The 17886-nt window shown below is 39.9% G+C and overlaps 1 protein-coding gene across 5 annotated transcripts in view; it reads right to left on the bottom strand.

The window, feature by feature from the left end:
* DNAJC27 (DnaJ heat shock protein family (Hsp40) member C27) overlaps positions 1–15863 on the bottom strand; it is a 43883-nt gene extending 28020 nt beyond the window's left edge. For all 5 annotated transcript variants that reach the window (XR_003908032.1, XR_003908033.1, XM_029938191.1 and 2 more), the window contains exons 1-3: positions 15605–15863; positions 10701–10783; positions 6473–6542 (exon numbers count right to left, since the gene is read on the bottom strand). Coding sequence is in view for 3 of the 5 variants with exons in the window: in XM_029938191.1 (XP_029794051.1) it covers positions 6473–6542; positions 10701–10783; positions 15605–15691 (240 nt within the window). In the remaining 2 variants the exon portion in view is untranslated. The remainder of the gene's footprint in view (positions 1–6472; positions 6543–10700; positions 10784–15604) is intronic.
* Between the last annotated feature and the right edge of the window lie 2023 nt (positions 15864–17886).

Below are 17886 nucleotides of genomic sequence, written 5' to 3'. Positions count from 1 at the left end.
TTTCACCTGTGCTTGCAGACCTGCATTTCCAGTTAGCTCTAGACTCTTCAGGCTGAGTGTCCTGCTGGACTCTCAGATTCAATATGGACAACAGAAACGCCTCCATCTTATTCCTTCCCAATCTCTTCCTTCCCTTGAACTTCTGGCAATAAAAGGAGCACACCATTCTGAGTCACGTGGATGGAAAGCCTCGCGTTAACTTTTGCTGCTTCCCTCTGCCTCGCGGCTAAACAGGCACAGTCCCCCGCCATGTTTCGGGCACCCGTCACTTCCTTTCCGTTTCCACTTGCCAACATCACACTATCTCTTGACTACCACTCCAAAAACTTTCTCAGTAATCTCCCCAGCAACATTATACATCCTGCGTATTTATCTTTTTAAAGCCTTGGTTCAAAAATTCTTACTGTTTCCCTACTGCCAACCTCCGAGAGTTCAAATTCTTTTAATTGACGTTTTTTTTTAAAGGGTAGAAAGTAGAAGTGCCTTCTGTATGTAGAGTAGGCAGAGAAAGCCTCAGAGGTCACCTTTTAATGTTTATTTGTTTTTGAGAGTGAGAGAGAGACAGACAGACAGAGTGTGAGCAGAGGAGGGACAGAGAGAGAATCCTAAGCACGCTCCAGGCTCTGAGCTGTCAGCACAGAGCCCGACGTGGGGCTTGAACCCACGAACCGTGAGATAATGACCTGAACTGAAGTCAGGTGCTTAACTGACTGAGCCACCCAGGTGCCCCTTAATTGATGTTTAAAGTTTCTGACCAGTCCTTCCTCGGCCTCCCAGGCTTACCCTCCTCCTACCTGCAGCACTTCAAACTGGATAAAATCTCTTTCCCCAAACCTGCCCTATGCCTAACTCCATCTGGAAACAGACACTTCTTTACCTTCAATCTTCCATGTTTAGCTATAACAATGTATCTTTCAGGTAGTTTTTTTTCCTGCCCCACGCCTTGTCACCTAAACCCCTAACCCTGTCAAACAGAATCTAACCTCTACATCCCTGGGACACCACAGCCTCTGGGCTTCTAGTAGTGCTCGTATCACTTCCTATCTAGTTTTATGGTTGGTGGCACGTACAGCTGCCTTCCCCACTAGACTGTAAGAACGTGAAGGCATGCATTTTGATGCGTCCTTCTTTGTGTCACCAATAGGGCCTAACAGGGGTACTATTTTAGACATTTTAAGTCAAGAACAGCTGAATGTCAGGAATGAAAGTAGAGGCCAAAGGGGAAAAGAAAGAATTCCAAGATGCAAATTATGTTATCCAGAGGGAGATGTGTGTGTAAACAGAGACTTAGGCAAGCTCCACTGATTTCTCTTTCAACTGACTCAAGTTTAAGTCTGGGCTCAGCAACTAACTACCTCTGTAATCTTGAGTCGGTGGTTTTATCACCTCAATCTTTAGTTTCCTGGTCTGTAAAATGAAAAGGTCTAAGCCGATGCCTCAGTGGTCCCCTACAGTTCTATTACTCTCATCTCCCAAAACAGCTTTCTATTGTTAGTCCTGGAAGTCAGGTTGCAGCCAAAGTTTAATGAAATAGGATGCTAAGGGAATTGGGATTATTTCGTAAAGCAAAGATGGCAAACTTTCTAGCCTATAGGTCAGAGAAAGCTGTTAGTTTAATATCACTCAGGCCTCAAGAAGTTTCTATAGACCGTCTAGCACCTACCAATAAGCCCCAGAATACAGGCATGTTCATCAATGGAAACAGGACTGCTGGTGGGATACAGACCCGCCATCCCCTCACGGGCCTCTCTTTGACACTTTCCTCTGAGAGTGCTGTCTCACATTCTAAGTGACTGTCTTTTCTCAGCAGGCCCTTTGGGTAAACCTGTCAGGAGGTTAGAGGACAGCAGAAGCTTCAATGGAGGACAGGCCTCAAGGATTAGGGGACTCCAGGGACCATGAAAGTGGCTACGGGAGCTTCACCAGGTATGTGCTGAGCAAGAGTATAGTTTGGGCAGCTTGGGACTTAGGAAGAAGATGGCTTTGGTCTTGTCAAAAAGGGTGGTTTGAGCTACAGCCAACCACCTATTTGACAAAAAAGGAGAAACTAAAGCTATTCAGAGAAAAGGGTACTTTAGGAGTGGTGATTTCAAGGAGCTTCTATTCATTATGTTTCTATCTTTTTAAGCTGCTGAAAAAAGCTATTATAATTGCAGGTTGCATTGATAGAAGTCTAGTGTCTAATGATAGAAAGTAAAGGAACACTCATTGTTTTTCACTAGATAAGATCTAGAATGTTCTGTTCAGTTCTCAGCTCCCTATCAACTAACTAAGATTATCCACAAAGGATGCTGATAGGCCAGCTGGGGCAGGACTAGAAAATATTTTACCTGAAAAAGAACAGATTAATAAATATGAGAAAGTTCTCTTGTAGAAGCACAGATTCAGTCTATGTTGCTCCAGAAACAAGGCCAGAATCGCTACTGAACGTCAAAGGAAGGCAGCCTTCATATGGGAGCTATCAATCTAGAGTTTTTAACTCTATAAAGGATGAACATGGGAAGCAGTGTGACCCCATCATTAGAGACATTCATTCTCCAAACTATTATAGTCTATACCACTCAAAACTACCCAGTGTATCATCCCAGGATTCCCACCAACCCATGTAATTCTTACTTACCCATCAATGCTCAGTGTAAACATTGCTTCCTTCAACAAGACTTCCTGTTCTCCCAGAGAAGCTAGGGCTGGATATTAAATGCTCCCAAGCATTCTGTCATGTATTCAACATGTTGTGCTCTGAAATATGTATGTTCCACACGGACAGGGGCTGTGTATTACCAGTGTCCAACACACAAACTGGCATACTACTACGTGATCAATGATGGCCATGGATCAGGAATGTTACAGACAGAAATCCTACAAAGGGCAAAAAGGAGTCTGACCACATTAATTCTCAGACATTTTCTAACTCTCCATCTGTATGACTAAGATTTAGCCTAGCATTTCCAGTAGTTAGAATCTGTGTCAGGTTGTGGTAATCTAAAGCCTCTGTTCTTTTTTCACTGACAATACTCTATACTTGTAAAATTGATTTAACCCACAGAAGCCTCCACATTTAAAAAGAAATCATTTTAGGGGCACCTGGGTGGCACAGTCGGTTGAGTGCATGATTCTTGGTTTCAGTTAAGGTCATAATCTCATGGTTCCTGGGTTTGAGCCCTATGTTGGGCTCTCTGCTGTCAGCACAGAGTCCGCTTTGGATCCTCTGTCCCCCACTCTGCCCCTTTCCCACTTGCTCTCATTCTTTCTCTCTCTCAAAAATAAACATTTTAAAAAGTAAAAATAAAAAATAAAAATAATTCATTTTACCTAAATATTTGGGTATATTCACAAGATGGAAGATTTCACAAGCATATGTTATTTTTTTTTCCAGGAAGATAGAGTAGATATACTTTTCCCTATTTTTCCTGCTAAGTACAGGTAAAAGAACCCTGAGTGTTATATATAAAATCTATATAAGAAGACACTGAAAGGTAGAGAGAAGAAAGCTGATAAGTGAAGGACGTCAGGGCCCAAGGAATGACAGAGTGGTAAGTTTCCTGGTTTTCTTTGGTCTCACTTATCTTAGATATGGAACTGAAGAAGTACAACTTAGAAATGTCAATGGGTACAGACAAATAGAAGTTCAACAAAAGCCTGTTTTCTGTAGCCAAAGGAGCAGGAAAGGGGCAGCCTCACAAGACAAAAGAATTTTAGATGATAACCCCTGCTCTAGCCCAGACGTCTCAGAAACAATCCGTCTCTCCACCCCCACCCACCTAAGCAAAGACGAGGTGGAGATTTTAGAAAGATAAATTACTGAAAATAACCAAACTCAACTAAAAAAGCTTAGAGTTAGGCTCAGCAGCAGAACAGAGGAGACAGTGGACAAACTCAGTGAACTGGAAGGCAAAACAATAAAAACTACCCAATCCGAACAATAAAGAGAACATAAACTTAAATTTAAAAAAAAAACCCAGAGCCTCAAGGACCTACAGAACTACAACAAGAGATCCGTCCAGGAAGAAGAGAAGAAACAGGGTCCAGCTAAAAAAGTGCTCAAAGAAATAATGGCCGTAAACTTCCCAAATTTGGTAAGAGACATAAACCCATAGATTAAAGAAGCTGAGAAAAATCCCAATCGTGAAAAAAAAAAACCAAAGAAATCAATGCTAATACATATCATAATTAAACCTTAAAAATTAAAGACAAAGGAAAAATCATGAGAGCAGCCAGAGAAAAAAATGACCTCTCCTATGTGAGAAACATTTTCAAATGATAGCAGATTTCTCATCAGAATCCATGGAGGTCAGAGGAAAGAAGTACATGATTTTTCAAGTGCTGAAAAAAAGAAATATCAACCCAAAATCTTATAACAAGAAAAAATATTCTTCAGAAACAAAGGGGAAATCAAGACATTCTCAACCAAAGAAAACTAGGAGAGTCTGTTGCCAGTAGACTTATGCTAAGAGAATGGCTAAAGGAAGTTCTTTAAATAGAAAGGAAATGATGAAGAAAGAGCTATGGGATACAGCAAAGGGCGAAAGAACAGGGTAAGCAAAAATATGCATGGAAATAACAAGTTTTTTTCTTCTTTCTTGAGTTTTATAAGTTATGTTTGACAGTTAAGCAAAGATTAAACACTGTCTCATGTGGTTCTAATGGTATATAAAGAAAATTTTAAGACAATTATAAATGGGGGAATATGAGATGCAAAGGGAGGAAAAGTTTCTACAATTCCACTCAAATTGTTAAAATGATGATACCAGAAGACTGTGATAACTTAAATAGTGTTATAACTAGAGCACCCACTAATGTAGCTATTCAGAGAGATTTCTTCAAAAACACTATGGACAAAACAAATGGAATTCAAAAAGTGTTCAACTAACCCACAGATGGCAGGAAACAGAAAACAGAGAACCGGAAAACAGAACAAACAGAAAATGAAGAATAAATGGCAGACTTGTGCCCCAATATAGTCATAATTACATTAAATGTAAGTGGTCTAAAGATACCAATTAAAGGACAGAAATTGGCATAATAGATTGAAAAACATGACTACAACACAGTCACTTCAAATACAATGATATAAGCAAACTGAAAGTAAAATGATAGAAAAGGATATATCATGCAAACATTAATCAAAGGAAAGCAAAAATGGCTATATTAATATCAGATAAAGTAGGCATCAGAGCAAAAATGATTACAGAGACAGAGGGGGGCATTATATAAAAATAAAACTATATAATGAAGATATAGCAATCATAAACAGATATGCGACAAATAACAGAGTTCCACCATATTTGAAGCAAGTATGACAGAACTTAAACAGACAAGTCCACAATTATAGTTGGAGACTTTACACCCCTCTCTCAGCAATTGATAAAACAACCAAACAATCAGCAAGGATATAAGAGAATTCAACAACACCACTGACCAACAAGATCTAATATTTATAGAGCACTCCATCCAACAATAGCAGAATACAAATTCTTTTCAAGTGCCCACAGAAGACCGAGACAGACCATATTCTGGGCCATGAAAAAAACCTCAACAAATGTAAAAGAAATCAAAATCATACGGTGTGTTCTCTGATCACAATGGACACAAACCAGAAATTAATAACAGGGAGATAACCAAAAGATCTCTAACACTTGGAAACTAAACAACACACTTCTAAATAATCCATAGTTCAAACATAAAGTTTGAAGAGAAATAAAAAAAACATATTGAATGAATACGATGAAATATTAATGAAATTGAAAATACAACATATCAAAATGTGTGGGACAGAGCTAAGAAGTGCTGAGAGGGAAACTGACAGCACCAAGCACACACATCAGAAACACAGAGTCTCACATCAATGATCTAAGCTCCCAGAACCTAGAATAAGAGCAAAAGAAACACAAAGCAAGTAGAAGGAAGGAAATATGAAACACCTAAGGTGAAACGGTCAAACTAGAAAAGAGCAGAGAGCCTCTTCAGGGAAAATGAATAACCCAAGGAAGGAAAAACAAAAGAGAATGGCCATGGGATTCACTCTGACACTACACAGGACGGACAAGAAGACAAAGCAAACCAGGTGGGGTTCTCTCCAGAGAGATAGCACATATAAGGCTGAGGATGAGCTGGAAAGCCCACTCTAGTACCGTGCTGTGCGAGTCACATTGCTGAATTCTTAAGTCCAAGTATGAATATAGTTATCCTGTCACATTCTGGGGTAAGGTATAAAGTTAAAAGCAACAGTCCTTTGAAAGTTAAAATGTGTTTAAAACATTAGCAACAAAATTTCCTACCGTAGTGTGAGGACATGGAACAAAAGACCAATAGGTTTCCATCAAGTTAAGGGTCAGAAAGGAAGCCACAAATACCAGCTAAATTCACCTAATTTTATCCATGATCTGAATATTGGTTGTTTCAGATAACTCCAGATCTTTCCCTGAATCCACTGACATTCTGGATATTGCTTTTCTCAAAAAGGCTTTCTTACCTCATAGAAGAAGGGATGTCCAGCCATATCAAAGATGTTAACTTTGATTTCTCGGTCTCTGACTTGTACCCTGAAATGTTCAAATGGAAACAATTCCAAAGAAGGTTATGTTTCTGCATTTCCATTTTATCACTTATGAATTTCAAAAATGTATGTGCATGAAATGTAAATGGGGCTTTCTTATTGCTTCTCCTTGATTTCAGATCATCTTTACAACAGAAGCCAGCAACTTAGATCATCCTGCCTCCGTAATTTAAGAACCCGGAACTCACCTGTAATAAGCACCTTCATTTGCTTTCCACTTATCTCAGGCATAACCTGTAACTAACAAATGGTGGCTTTTATCATGGTGCTAAGAAAACGGATTTGGGACAAGGAGGAGCAAGAGGAAGGAAAAATATTTTATTTCCTTGGTAAGACATCTTCATGACTGCAGGCTATGCTTGCTTGCTTATCACGCAGAGCAATAACTAAGGTGTATTTTAGTAACATCTGTGTGATCCTCTTGTGAACTTCATTGAGCAAGAGCAATAGTCAACTTGTTTTCAAGAGTGTTCAGGATGCCCGTGTGGCTCAGTAGTTAAGCATCTGACTTCGGCTCAGGTCACGATCTCATGGTTTATGATGTTCGACTACCACTTCCCCTTTCTCTGTCTCTGCCCCTCGTTGGATTCTCTTCCTCCATCTCTTTCTGTCCCTCACTCACCTGCACCCTCTCCCTCTTAAATAAAAAAATAGGGGAAAGAACAACCATTCACATTAGAATTAAATGTTGTCAACATTATAGAATATTTGCCTCTTGTCCTTTGTATTTTTTCAAGAAAAACCACTGTTAGAAAATAAATTAATGAAACATTGTATTTCAAACACTACAGAAATACAAAGATGAAAGTTCAAAACTTATCCTAAATCCTATCGGCCAGCAGAAGCCTTCATCAATATAGATGAACGCCAAGCAGCCTTCTTCTATGCACAGATGTGACTGAGAAGCAAAGTGTTTTTATCAAAATGAGATTATACTTTTTAAAATAAAAAGCATAAAATTTACTTTTTATTGAATTTAAAAAAAATCTTTAATGTTTATGTAGTACTTTTTATTGAATGTAACAAACGGAAAAAGAAACTGAGGTGAACTAGAATTATTGAACTTTAAATATGTTTCTTCATCACAAGAAATATTTCCTAAAGACCCCTCTAAGTTAGGAATAGGGATTATTGGCAATAAGCTGACAGGTTAGAATCATTATGCTTTCCAGTGACGTGTTTCAGTTTGGCCAGCACTGACCTGACCCCTCCTCCAGAGCACAAGAACATCAGTACTTGCTCTCACTGGCCCCACGCTACCTCCAGGTTTGTTTATTATTATTATTATTCTCTTGTCCGTGTTTATAACATCCACTTTCTGTTCTGAAACCATAATGCTTACGGGTGTCTTATTTTACTTATAGACTTAAATCAAGCTAACCACTGGATCCTTTTATTCCTGAATTCTCTACCATAGTTCATCAATAATCAAGATGTACATCTGTTTTCATTTTAACATCTGTGAAATCAGGACCCACTTATAAAAGAGAATGTGAGGACAACAAAACAAAACAACAACAGTCTGAGAGCCTCTGGAGAAGCCCTGGGATAACCATGTATATTAGAAAACTCGGCCTGAAAGAGACAGCAGCCGAGAAGGGTAAAGTCAGGAAGGAGCACAAATGTGTTCACACGTTGAAACTCAAAGAGGTTAATTTAATTCAGATGCCAGACAGAGGAAATTACCTGAAGAAAAATGGTAATTCACTACCTCAGGTCATGCTTTCCTAGGTTGTGGCCCGCAGACCACCTGCATCATTATTATGAGAGGCCATTAAAAATGCAGATTCCTGGGGCGCCTGGGTGGCTCGTCGGCTAAGCCTCCGACTTCGGCTCAGGTCAGATCTCACGTTCGTGGGTTTGAGCCCCGCTGACAGCTAGCTCAGAGCCTGGAGCCTGCTTCCCGTTCTGTGTCTCCTTCTCTCTCTCTCTGCCCCTCCCCCTCTCATGCTCTGTCTCTCTCGGTCTCAAAAATAAATAAAAAAAAAAAAGAACATTAAAAAAAATGCAGATTCCTGTGCGCACCTCAGACCCAGCAAATCATAATCTTGGTGGGTGGGCCCTAAGAATCTGCATTTTTGCAAACTTTACAAGTAATTCTGCACTATGCTGGAATCTGAGTAGGTAACAGGAAGGATGGAATGGGTATCTATTATTTTGACTACCCAAAAGTACAGCCCTTTCCTCTCCCAGTTGTGGTTCAGATGAGCTCTGCTATGTTCTTAGTGATCCCATGCTGTGGCCACAGCCAGCTGAGCTGGGGAAAGGCACCTGTCCCCACCTGAACAATCAAAACTTTCCCTGGATTTTTAAACTTGAATATTAGCTTTGGTCCCTCTCTGGAAGTAAAATTTACAATGTGAGTCTGAGATCTGCTGGCAACCATGGAGAGGAAGCTAAAAGGTGGAGAAAGGGGTGCCTGGGTGGCTCAGTTAGTTGGGCATCTGACTACAGCTCAGGTCATGATCTCACTGTTCGTGAGTTCGAGTCCTGTGTCAGGCTCTGTGCTGACAGCTCAGAGCCTTGAGCCTGCTTCAGATTCTGTGTCTCCTTCACTCTCTGTTCCTCCCCTGCTAGCACTCTGTCTCTCTCAGTCTCTCAAAAATGAATAAACATTAAAACAATTTTTTTAACTAAGAAAACGTGGAGAGTGATGTAGTAAATGATAGAGCTATATTCTGTCCCTGCTTCCAGCCATCTCTAAGGCCCAGCATCCCGATAATTGGATTGTGTGAATTAATATCCCTTATTATTATTGTTGTTATTATTATCATTATTATTTTTTGCTTGACTTGGCTTGAGTTAGGTTTCTGTCCGTTATATCCTCCTGATTCACCATGGGATAATCAGCTTTCCAAAAAAAAAATTTCAGCCAGAGATAGAATAGTCTGTTGAATAAAACACTACAGTTCTATGGTATAATATGGTGATTCTCATTTCTTAGATCAATAAATTAGCTACTTATATGAATTTAAAACAAAACTGCCTTAAATAGGATATCCTGCCGTATCACTGATAAAATCCTATGCCCTGAAGTACAGATGCACCTTACCGCTTTAGTCCACCTTCTTCAAAGCTGCCCTCACACTCTAATCTTGCAAACTTCCTCTTTAGATATATCTACCCCACCTAACAGAGTTTTTGAGTATCTACTATGTATGAGCACTGTGCCAGGCATCTGGAAATGATTTAGTCTAATAGCCCCGTCTTCATGGAGCTTATAATCCTGCAGGAGACATGAAACATATGTAAATCATAATAAAATGTGGCAATTTATAATAAGTACCATAAATAGCATACAGAAGTTTAATATTTCTGTATTTAATATTTCTTTGCAACCAAAGAGTCCTGAGTGATAAAGAAGGTATTCCAAAGCCTTATGGGAACAGGAGCATTTCACACGTCAAAGAGACTGTTGGAGAGATGAGGGGAAAGGATATTTCAGGTGGACAGAATGAATGAATAACTACAGTGAGCTAGGTAAATACGGGCCGTGGTTCAGTGTAGATGGAGGGTAAAGTGTGCCAAAGAATGCAACAGGAGAGGAGTGGGGCAGGTTAGGGCAGAACAGTGAGCACCTGAAATTCCACCTTCAGGGAGTGTGCAGTCTACCTTAATTCTCCGCTTTGGTGGTATTATTTCCTCCTAAGGTAAGCCTATCTCCCCAAGCTCAACCCACCCTTGATTCATCTCCAGATAAATCCCCACTTATTCCTAATTTTACTTCTCCCAGATCATTTTTGCTAGACACCAATAGGTTATAAAGATCAAAAACCAATAAAGGAAATCCCCTGATAGAAAATATTCAACATAATATTTAGACTTTTTGGAAAGAATACCTCAAAATGCTCTACAAGCACCCCTAATAGGACGTGTTTACGTAAAAACATGTTTCCTAAAAAGATACACCTGCTGGCTAGGCTTTTTGTTGACTTATTCATTGTTGTAGACCCCATCGCTAAGGCAAGGCCTGGCAAAATGAACATGCTCAGTGATGAACAATTGATATGATCACTACATATCCATAAAGGTCTCTTATTCCTATCTTTCCTGATTTATATTCAGAATCTCTATTTCAAGATACATCATTTTAGAATAGTTCTCAAATCTGTCATCTACAAGCCCAAAGAAACAATGCACTTACTTTGTGACTCCATAGTCAATTCCAATTGTTGCAAGATATTTAGACACAAATCTTTTCTCACAGTACCGTTTTATGATACAGCTCTAAAAACATAAAAATACATTCTTTTAGTAAATACACTTGGGAAACATACAAAATAAGCACGGTTCTTCATCATGGGTTCTTCACTCACCACAATGGGAGAGAAAGCATTTTCAAACAACTGAAACAAATGCTAAAAGTGAGAATTTTAAAGAAAAATTAAGCATTCGTCCCTTAATACCAAATATGTTTCCTATTTAGTTCTCAATCCTCGAGCTCTGTTCTTTAGAGGACTTACTCTTATGCTTTCAATAATGCCACCAACATGTCTATGTTTAGCCTTGACCTTCTCAAAAGCATAACTGCATCTTCAAATACTAAGGCTAGGTTGTACTTGGGTGTCCTGCTGTTACCTCAAATTGAACATGTCCAAAAACGAACTGATCTTACACATAAAAACGGTTCGTCTGCTGACCTCCTGGTTCTGTCAACAATACCACCATTTTCCCAACCACAGAGGATCAGAATCTTAAAGCCAGGTTTGGTTCTGAGCCTTTCTAAATCTTTTAAATGTTTCTTGCCTCTTTCTCCTCTGTCCAATTTCCACTGATACCACTTTGGTTTAGATTCTCATCATCTACTCCTAGACAATTGCAGGAAATTTTTTGGTCTTTCCTTTCCTCCCAACCTCAGCCAATACTACACACGACTGGCATTATTCAACTTCCCTAACTCAAAAATCTTCAGTGGCTTCTCACTGCCGAGTTTAAAATCCAAATTCCTTTGTCCTCTATTCAAGGTTCCCCATAATCTGGCCCTAATCTGTGTTCCTTGTCTAAACCCTTCTAGTACAAGCTCTCCATTTCTGCAAAACTCCCAGAGATCTGACTTCCTGACTTTTGCCATTACTTTTTCCCTCTGCTTGGAATAAGTTTTCTCCCTTCTTTTCAAATCTTAGTTATCGTTTAAGGCTCAACCATACTGGAGCACCAGGTTTTAAGAGATCATTCCTGCATCTGAGCTCTTCTAGCACTTTACATAATGCTAATATATATACACGTATTACACTTACACACACACACACACACACACACACACACACACCAGCAGTCACACATTGCTTGTACTGTCAGTTATCATTTCACGTGTGTATATTCCTCTTATCTCTTCAGCTAGAAAGTAAACTACTTGAGGACCTACATCAGTATTTTACTGTTATCTTTTATCAGTGCCAATGAAATTTGCTTGGTGCCGGTTAACAACAACCCTTAGCACTCATGAAACTTCTAATTGTCTTGGGAGTGCTAGTAATGAAGTTTATTCTGTGAAAATCCTTCTCTGACGAACGCTAACTTAAACTAAATAGGACAGTTCATTTAAAGAGCAGTTAATAAGCTTATTGGGAATTGAAAGAAAAACTTCGTTGGAGTGACTACCGCTAAGAAGCTACATTCTTAAAAGCATTTTGTAGCTTGAAAGCACTTCATGAATGTTTTCTCTCACAATAGCTTAGGATAATGAATATGGACTTTTTCTAAATGATTCATGGGATTAAGGGGACTGGCAGTCCTTTGACTCCAGTACACGGTTTAAACACTAGTTCTAAGTGATTAACCAGACACATATTTACATAACTGTATTAATAACCACTCCCTATAACACTAAAACAGACAGGATCCTTAGGATCTTATAAGCTAAGTGACATAAATATAGAGAGAATTTTTTGTTTTCATTATTTTTCTTAGATTTTTAGGCACTTTTGCAGAACAACTATTTGAGAAGAACTAATTAAAATATGAAAAAGAGGAATGGGGCAAGGCAGTAGAAAGAAGAGGGAATCTGCCTTAACAGATATTAAAATATAGTCTGCAACCAATCAAGACAGTATGATATTGGCATGATAGACAAACAGACAAATAGGTCAGTAAAATAGAACAGAGAGCCCAGAAATAGATCCCATTAAAATAAGAAATTTAAAAAGTGACAAACGTGATATTTAAAGCCAAGGGGAGGGGTGCCTGAGCTGCTCAGTCAGTACAGTGTCCAACTCTTGATTTCGGCTCAGGTCACAGTCCCAGCGTCCTGGGATCGAGCCCCACATCCAGCCCCATGCTGAGTGTGGAGCCTGGTTGGGATTCTCTCTTTCTCTCTCTCTGCCCCTCTCCCCTACTTGTGTGTGCAGTCTTTCTCATTCTCTCTCTGAAATTAAAAAAAATAGAAAAAATAAAGTCAAGGGGAAAAGAATGATTTATTTAGTAAACTGTCACTTGCACAAGTTGAGCCCTTAACTTCTCTAAATACAAAAATAAATTCAGATGAACTTGTGATTTCAATATTTAAATATAAAACAACAAAAAATTTAGAAAAAATGTGCAACATATGTATAACCTTAAGGAAGCCTTTTCAATCAAGAAACGAAACACAAGAACCACAGAAGAAAGGACAGGCATAATTGTATATATAGAAATAATAATAATAGCAATTGTATACCAAAATATTTATAAAAATACTAAAGAATAAAATACCCAGGAAAATATTCATTATTCACATGACCAGCAAAAAGTTATTATCTCTGATATCCCTGAACCAGAAAAATTGATAAAAAAACAACATCATCCAATAGACAAATGGGTACAGAGTATAAATTGGGCAATATCTAGAAAAGCAAACCAAATATCCAGTAAGTATATAAAAAGATGCTCAACTTCACCTGTAGTCCATGAAATGCAAATTAAAGTAATACTTCTCACTAACCAGAGTGGGAGTCACTAAAAGAATGACAATACTTGTGTCGCAGGGCTATGTGAAATAGGCACCTGCATACTGCGGGTACAAATACAATTTCTTGAAGAGCAACTGGCAATAGCTACTAAATAGCTCCTCAGCATTCTACCCCTGGGAATCTGTCTATAGAAATTAGAGGGCCAGTATTTAAATGTGTGTGTGTGTGTGTGTGTGTGTGCGCGTGGACGCGTGCGCACGATCTCGGCACAGAGCCCAACAACCTGGGGCCTAGTCTCAAGAACCGTGAGGTCATGACCTGAGCCAAAATCACGAGTTGGACACTTAACTGACTGAGCCATCCTTATGTTTTGAATGAAAAAAAAAAACAAAAACCTTATTGGTATTTTAACTAGAACTGAATTACATTTGTAGATTATTTAAAACAACTGACATCTCTAAAATGTCAAGTGATCCTAAACAAGGGGAAAGTATATCTTTCCATTTGCCTAAGTAATTTTATGTCCCTTTGTAGAGTGTGAAATGTTTCTTCATATAGGTCCTACCTGTTTTTTCTTAAGTTTAATCCTAGGCACTTTATTATGGCTGTTATTGTAAATTAAAACAGTTTTTCAATTAAACATTAAAACATGTAATTGGATATAGTAAAGCTATTAAATTTTGTATATTAATTTTGCCTTATTGAATTTTCTTGTTTCTAAAAGCTTTTCAAGTTAATTCTCTTTGGGTTTCCAGATAAATAATCATATCATTAGCAAATAACAATAATTTTGCCTTCTCCTTTCCAGTATTTCATACTTTATTTCCTTCTCTTGTCTAATCACATTGGCTAATAAATCTAGAGCAATGTTAAATAAATGTGACACTGGACATTTTGGGCTATTTTTAATGTTAGACCATTAAGCATAAGAAAATTACAGAAATGATGCAGACTTACTTAGCCAATTTACTATTAAACCTCTTAGAGGCTGTATTCTTTTTTCTTTTTAATGCCCGGCACATAACTGATGTTCAACAAATGTTGACATTTCAGTGACTGCTAATGTTAATACTTACATACATATATGCAAATACATAAATAGTACAGGATAATGCCAAGTGGAAAGAAAAGACAGTAATAAACATTTACTGAGCATCAACTATGTATAGGGCACTGGCCTAAACACTTCCATGAACAGCTCTTTTGGGATATAGATCCTACTGGAGTTGATTTTGACAGCATACAATAATGGAAAGAGAACTGCAGTCAGCTGTGAAGACCCAAGTTCGAATCCTGTCTCTGCCATTGATTTGATGACCTTCGTAGGTTCTTAACCAACGGCTTCCACTTACCCAGAAGGGGAGATGAGACAATTTGGGTGAAGAGGAGTCAGTTTAGAATTCACTTGGGGGAGGGCCTCCTCTCTCTTTCCCATCCTCCCTCCACCCCCTCCACATACACACACACACACACACACACACACACACACACACACACACACACACACACGCTAGGGGAGAGCATACCCAGTGGATCCAGAAGAAAAGGCGGTGGAACTGAGGCTTTTGAGAGAATGAATATAATGACACTACCAGAAATAAAAACAAAACCAGTGCACAAAACGAAATAATGCAGGCTCCTTGACATCCTTTGCACTTCCCCATGTGGAAGTTATGCTCTTAAAATTGAGATGTAGATTCTGGGCTCCTTATCTGCAGAGCAACATTTTACAAACTCCAATTGTCATATGCACCCCAGTAAGTTCCCCTGGGCTCCCAAGCACTGCTGGGGTAACTAAACTTTTCTTCTCCACCTCTAAGTCCTGTACAGGTGACCTAGAATGAAGACAGTGTAGTTAAGCAGACGACCTGACAAGGACCTAGGCCTCTTTCATCTTTTGGGGATACATTCAAGGGTTAGCTGCCACATGAGACACCTTCTTATGGAGAGTGACGTCGCTGGAGGAGGAGGGGGTGCAAATGAAAGGTCAAAAAGGTCAGCAGAGTTTTCTTCACCCAGGCGCATCCCCTAGGAGGGGACCTGGGCCTGCTCAGGGGCGGGGAGGAGGCTGGGCCCCGGGCTGTTGAGTGGCCGCCCTCCCAGCCAATCGGCACGTCGCCCCGCCGCGCTGAGGTCCCGCCCCTCCTAGCGCGGTACTCACTTTTCCCACCTCGGCGTTGCCCATGGAGATGACTTTGATGCGCAGGGACTTGCCGGGCTCCTTCCGCTTCGGCATGTTAGCCTCCATTGCCCTCGCTCTCTCGGGGCCACCCGCCTCGGTATCTCCTTGTTCACCAGGCTGGCCCGTCCCTCAGGCCTCCTCGTCCAATGGCGGAACTGCTGCTATCGTCACCGCCCGGGCTCCGCGGCTCGCCATCCCCGCCGCTGCCTAGCAGCGGGCGCGGGCGGTTGGGAGCTCTGGGAACTGGGGGTGGGAGAAGAGAGTCTCGCGATGCTAGAAAGGGGCGGCGTGACGTCATCGCCGGGCTCTGGAGACAAGGTTTTGATTACCTGTTCCCAGGAGTCGTGCCCACACGCCGTGCTAAGTCTCTCGGGAGGAAGTTGGCGCTGAGGGTTGGCTGAGTTTGCCCTGAGAGTGCGGTTGGTGTTCAGGGGCACAGGACAGCGGCCTCTGTTAACATTTGCAGCCCAGTGGCAGAAATGTATTGGCAGTTTGGGGCAGATCCTCGGGTTTGGGGTATTTGGAATGGTGGGTCCAGGCCCAGTCGTGCTAAAAATTCGAAGTAGAGCATTGGGGTGTTATTTTCTGAATTCTTCCGTCCATATAAACCCGTCTACGCTACTCGTTTCCCCCTGCCCACCCGACCCTCCCGTAGTATGTTTCTCTTGCTCGGATTCAACGGGAGACAAGTCTGGAGCCTGGGAAGTGGGGAAGTAGATCGGGGCGCTGGTTTTGGAAGAGGGTCGTTAAGCAAGATCTGAATCCCATTCCTATCATAAAAAGAAGAAAAAAAAAGGTAGTCTGGGTTTTAGTTTAGTCATTGTTCTTTTATTACAGAGTTCTCTGTCAGAAGAAAGCTCAGACTAGATGTTTCTTACACTCTTCCAGTTCTAGGACGGTGGGTGTGATTCTAGCTGTATGCTCTTCAAACTTAACCCCATCATCTGTGCACACCTTCCCTGATAATATGACAGTAGAATAATAATAAATCCTAAGATAACCACTTGGCTAGTCTCATTTCAGAGGATGAGAAAAGCATCTGCTTAGATAAAAAAAAGTCTGAGAGGAACAGGATTTTTTTTGAGTCATTATCTTGGGTTACAGAAGATAAATAGAACTTGACAAATGATTCTTTAGTGCCCTGAGGAAAAAAAAAGAATACTGCCAATTTCTGAGTAAATGACAGGGCAAAAGTAGCATTATTTCTGTTCTCAGATAGCTTTAAGCATCTTAAAAGAAATACATTGTAGGAAGACAGTGAATAAAGCCTCAAAATTTCTTAGCTATTGTAAGTCAGATTTTCAAATATTTTATTTTTTTATTTTTTTAATGTTTATTTACTTCTTGAAGGAGAGAGAGGCAGAGCAGGAGCAGGAGAAGAGCAGAGAGAAAGGGAGACAAAGAATCCAAAGCAGGCTCCAGGCCCTGAGCCGTCTGCACAGAGCCCAAGGTGGGGCTTGAACCCACAAACTGTGAGATCATGACCTGAGCCAAAGTCAGACGCTTAACTGACTGAGCTATCCAGGTGCCCCTCAAACATTTTATTTTTAAAATAAATGATATAAAAATTTTTGTTTTAATGTTTATTTTTGAGAGAGAAAGATAGAATGTAAGCAGAGGTGGTGCAGAGAGAGAGAGGGAGACAGAATCTGAAGCAGACTCCAGGTTCTGCGCTGTCAGCACAGAGCCTATCCTGGGGCTTGAATTCATGAGCTGTGAGATCATGACCTGAGCCAAAGTCCCACACCTAAGCCTAACTGATTGAGCCACCCAGGTGGCCCAAAACAAATTATTTTTAAGAAGGAAGCTTACTCTGAGTTGTATTTATAATCAACCAGAAAACTTAGTTTAATGAAGCTTCTAAGACTTTTTACAACCATGAAATATAAGTCCTGGTTAGAATTTTGATAGTTTGAAGTTCAAAATAATTGGATTTACATGGATTCTTCACAAATCTAGAGAGTGATCTTTCAGCATACTTAAATAAATCAAATCAACACACATCTCTTTCTTTGCTAGTTCACCTTTGGCCCTGTAATCGAACTGGTGTTGTGAAAGAATAACTGCAAAATGTCAAAATTTTAATTATTAAAAGACTGATTAGGTATGATACCATTGAGCACATGGGCAGTAAAACATGCCAAAGATGAAAGTTTATTACCATTTTTTTCATGTTGATGTTTCTGAGGTTTAGAAATCATAGAAACATATTTTCTACTGGGTTTGTTAAATTAGTTTGGAATCAAAAAGGCAAGAAAGGT

The sequence above is a fragment of the Suricata suricatta genome, chromosome 4 (assembly GCF_006229205.1).
Source record: "Suricata suricatta isolate VVHF042 chromosome 4, meerkat_22Aug2017_6uvM2_HiC, whole genome shotgun sequence".
NCBI classification, from domain to species: domain Eukaryota; kingdom Metazoa; phylum Chordata; class Mammalia; order Carnivora; family Herpestidae; genus Suricata; species Suricata suricatta.
Note: the sequence above shows the minus strand (reverse complement) of the source record. Positions and strands in the feature narration are given on the sequence as shown.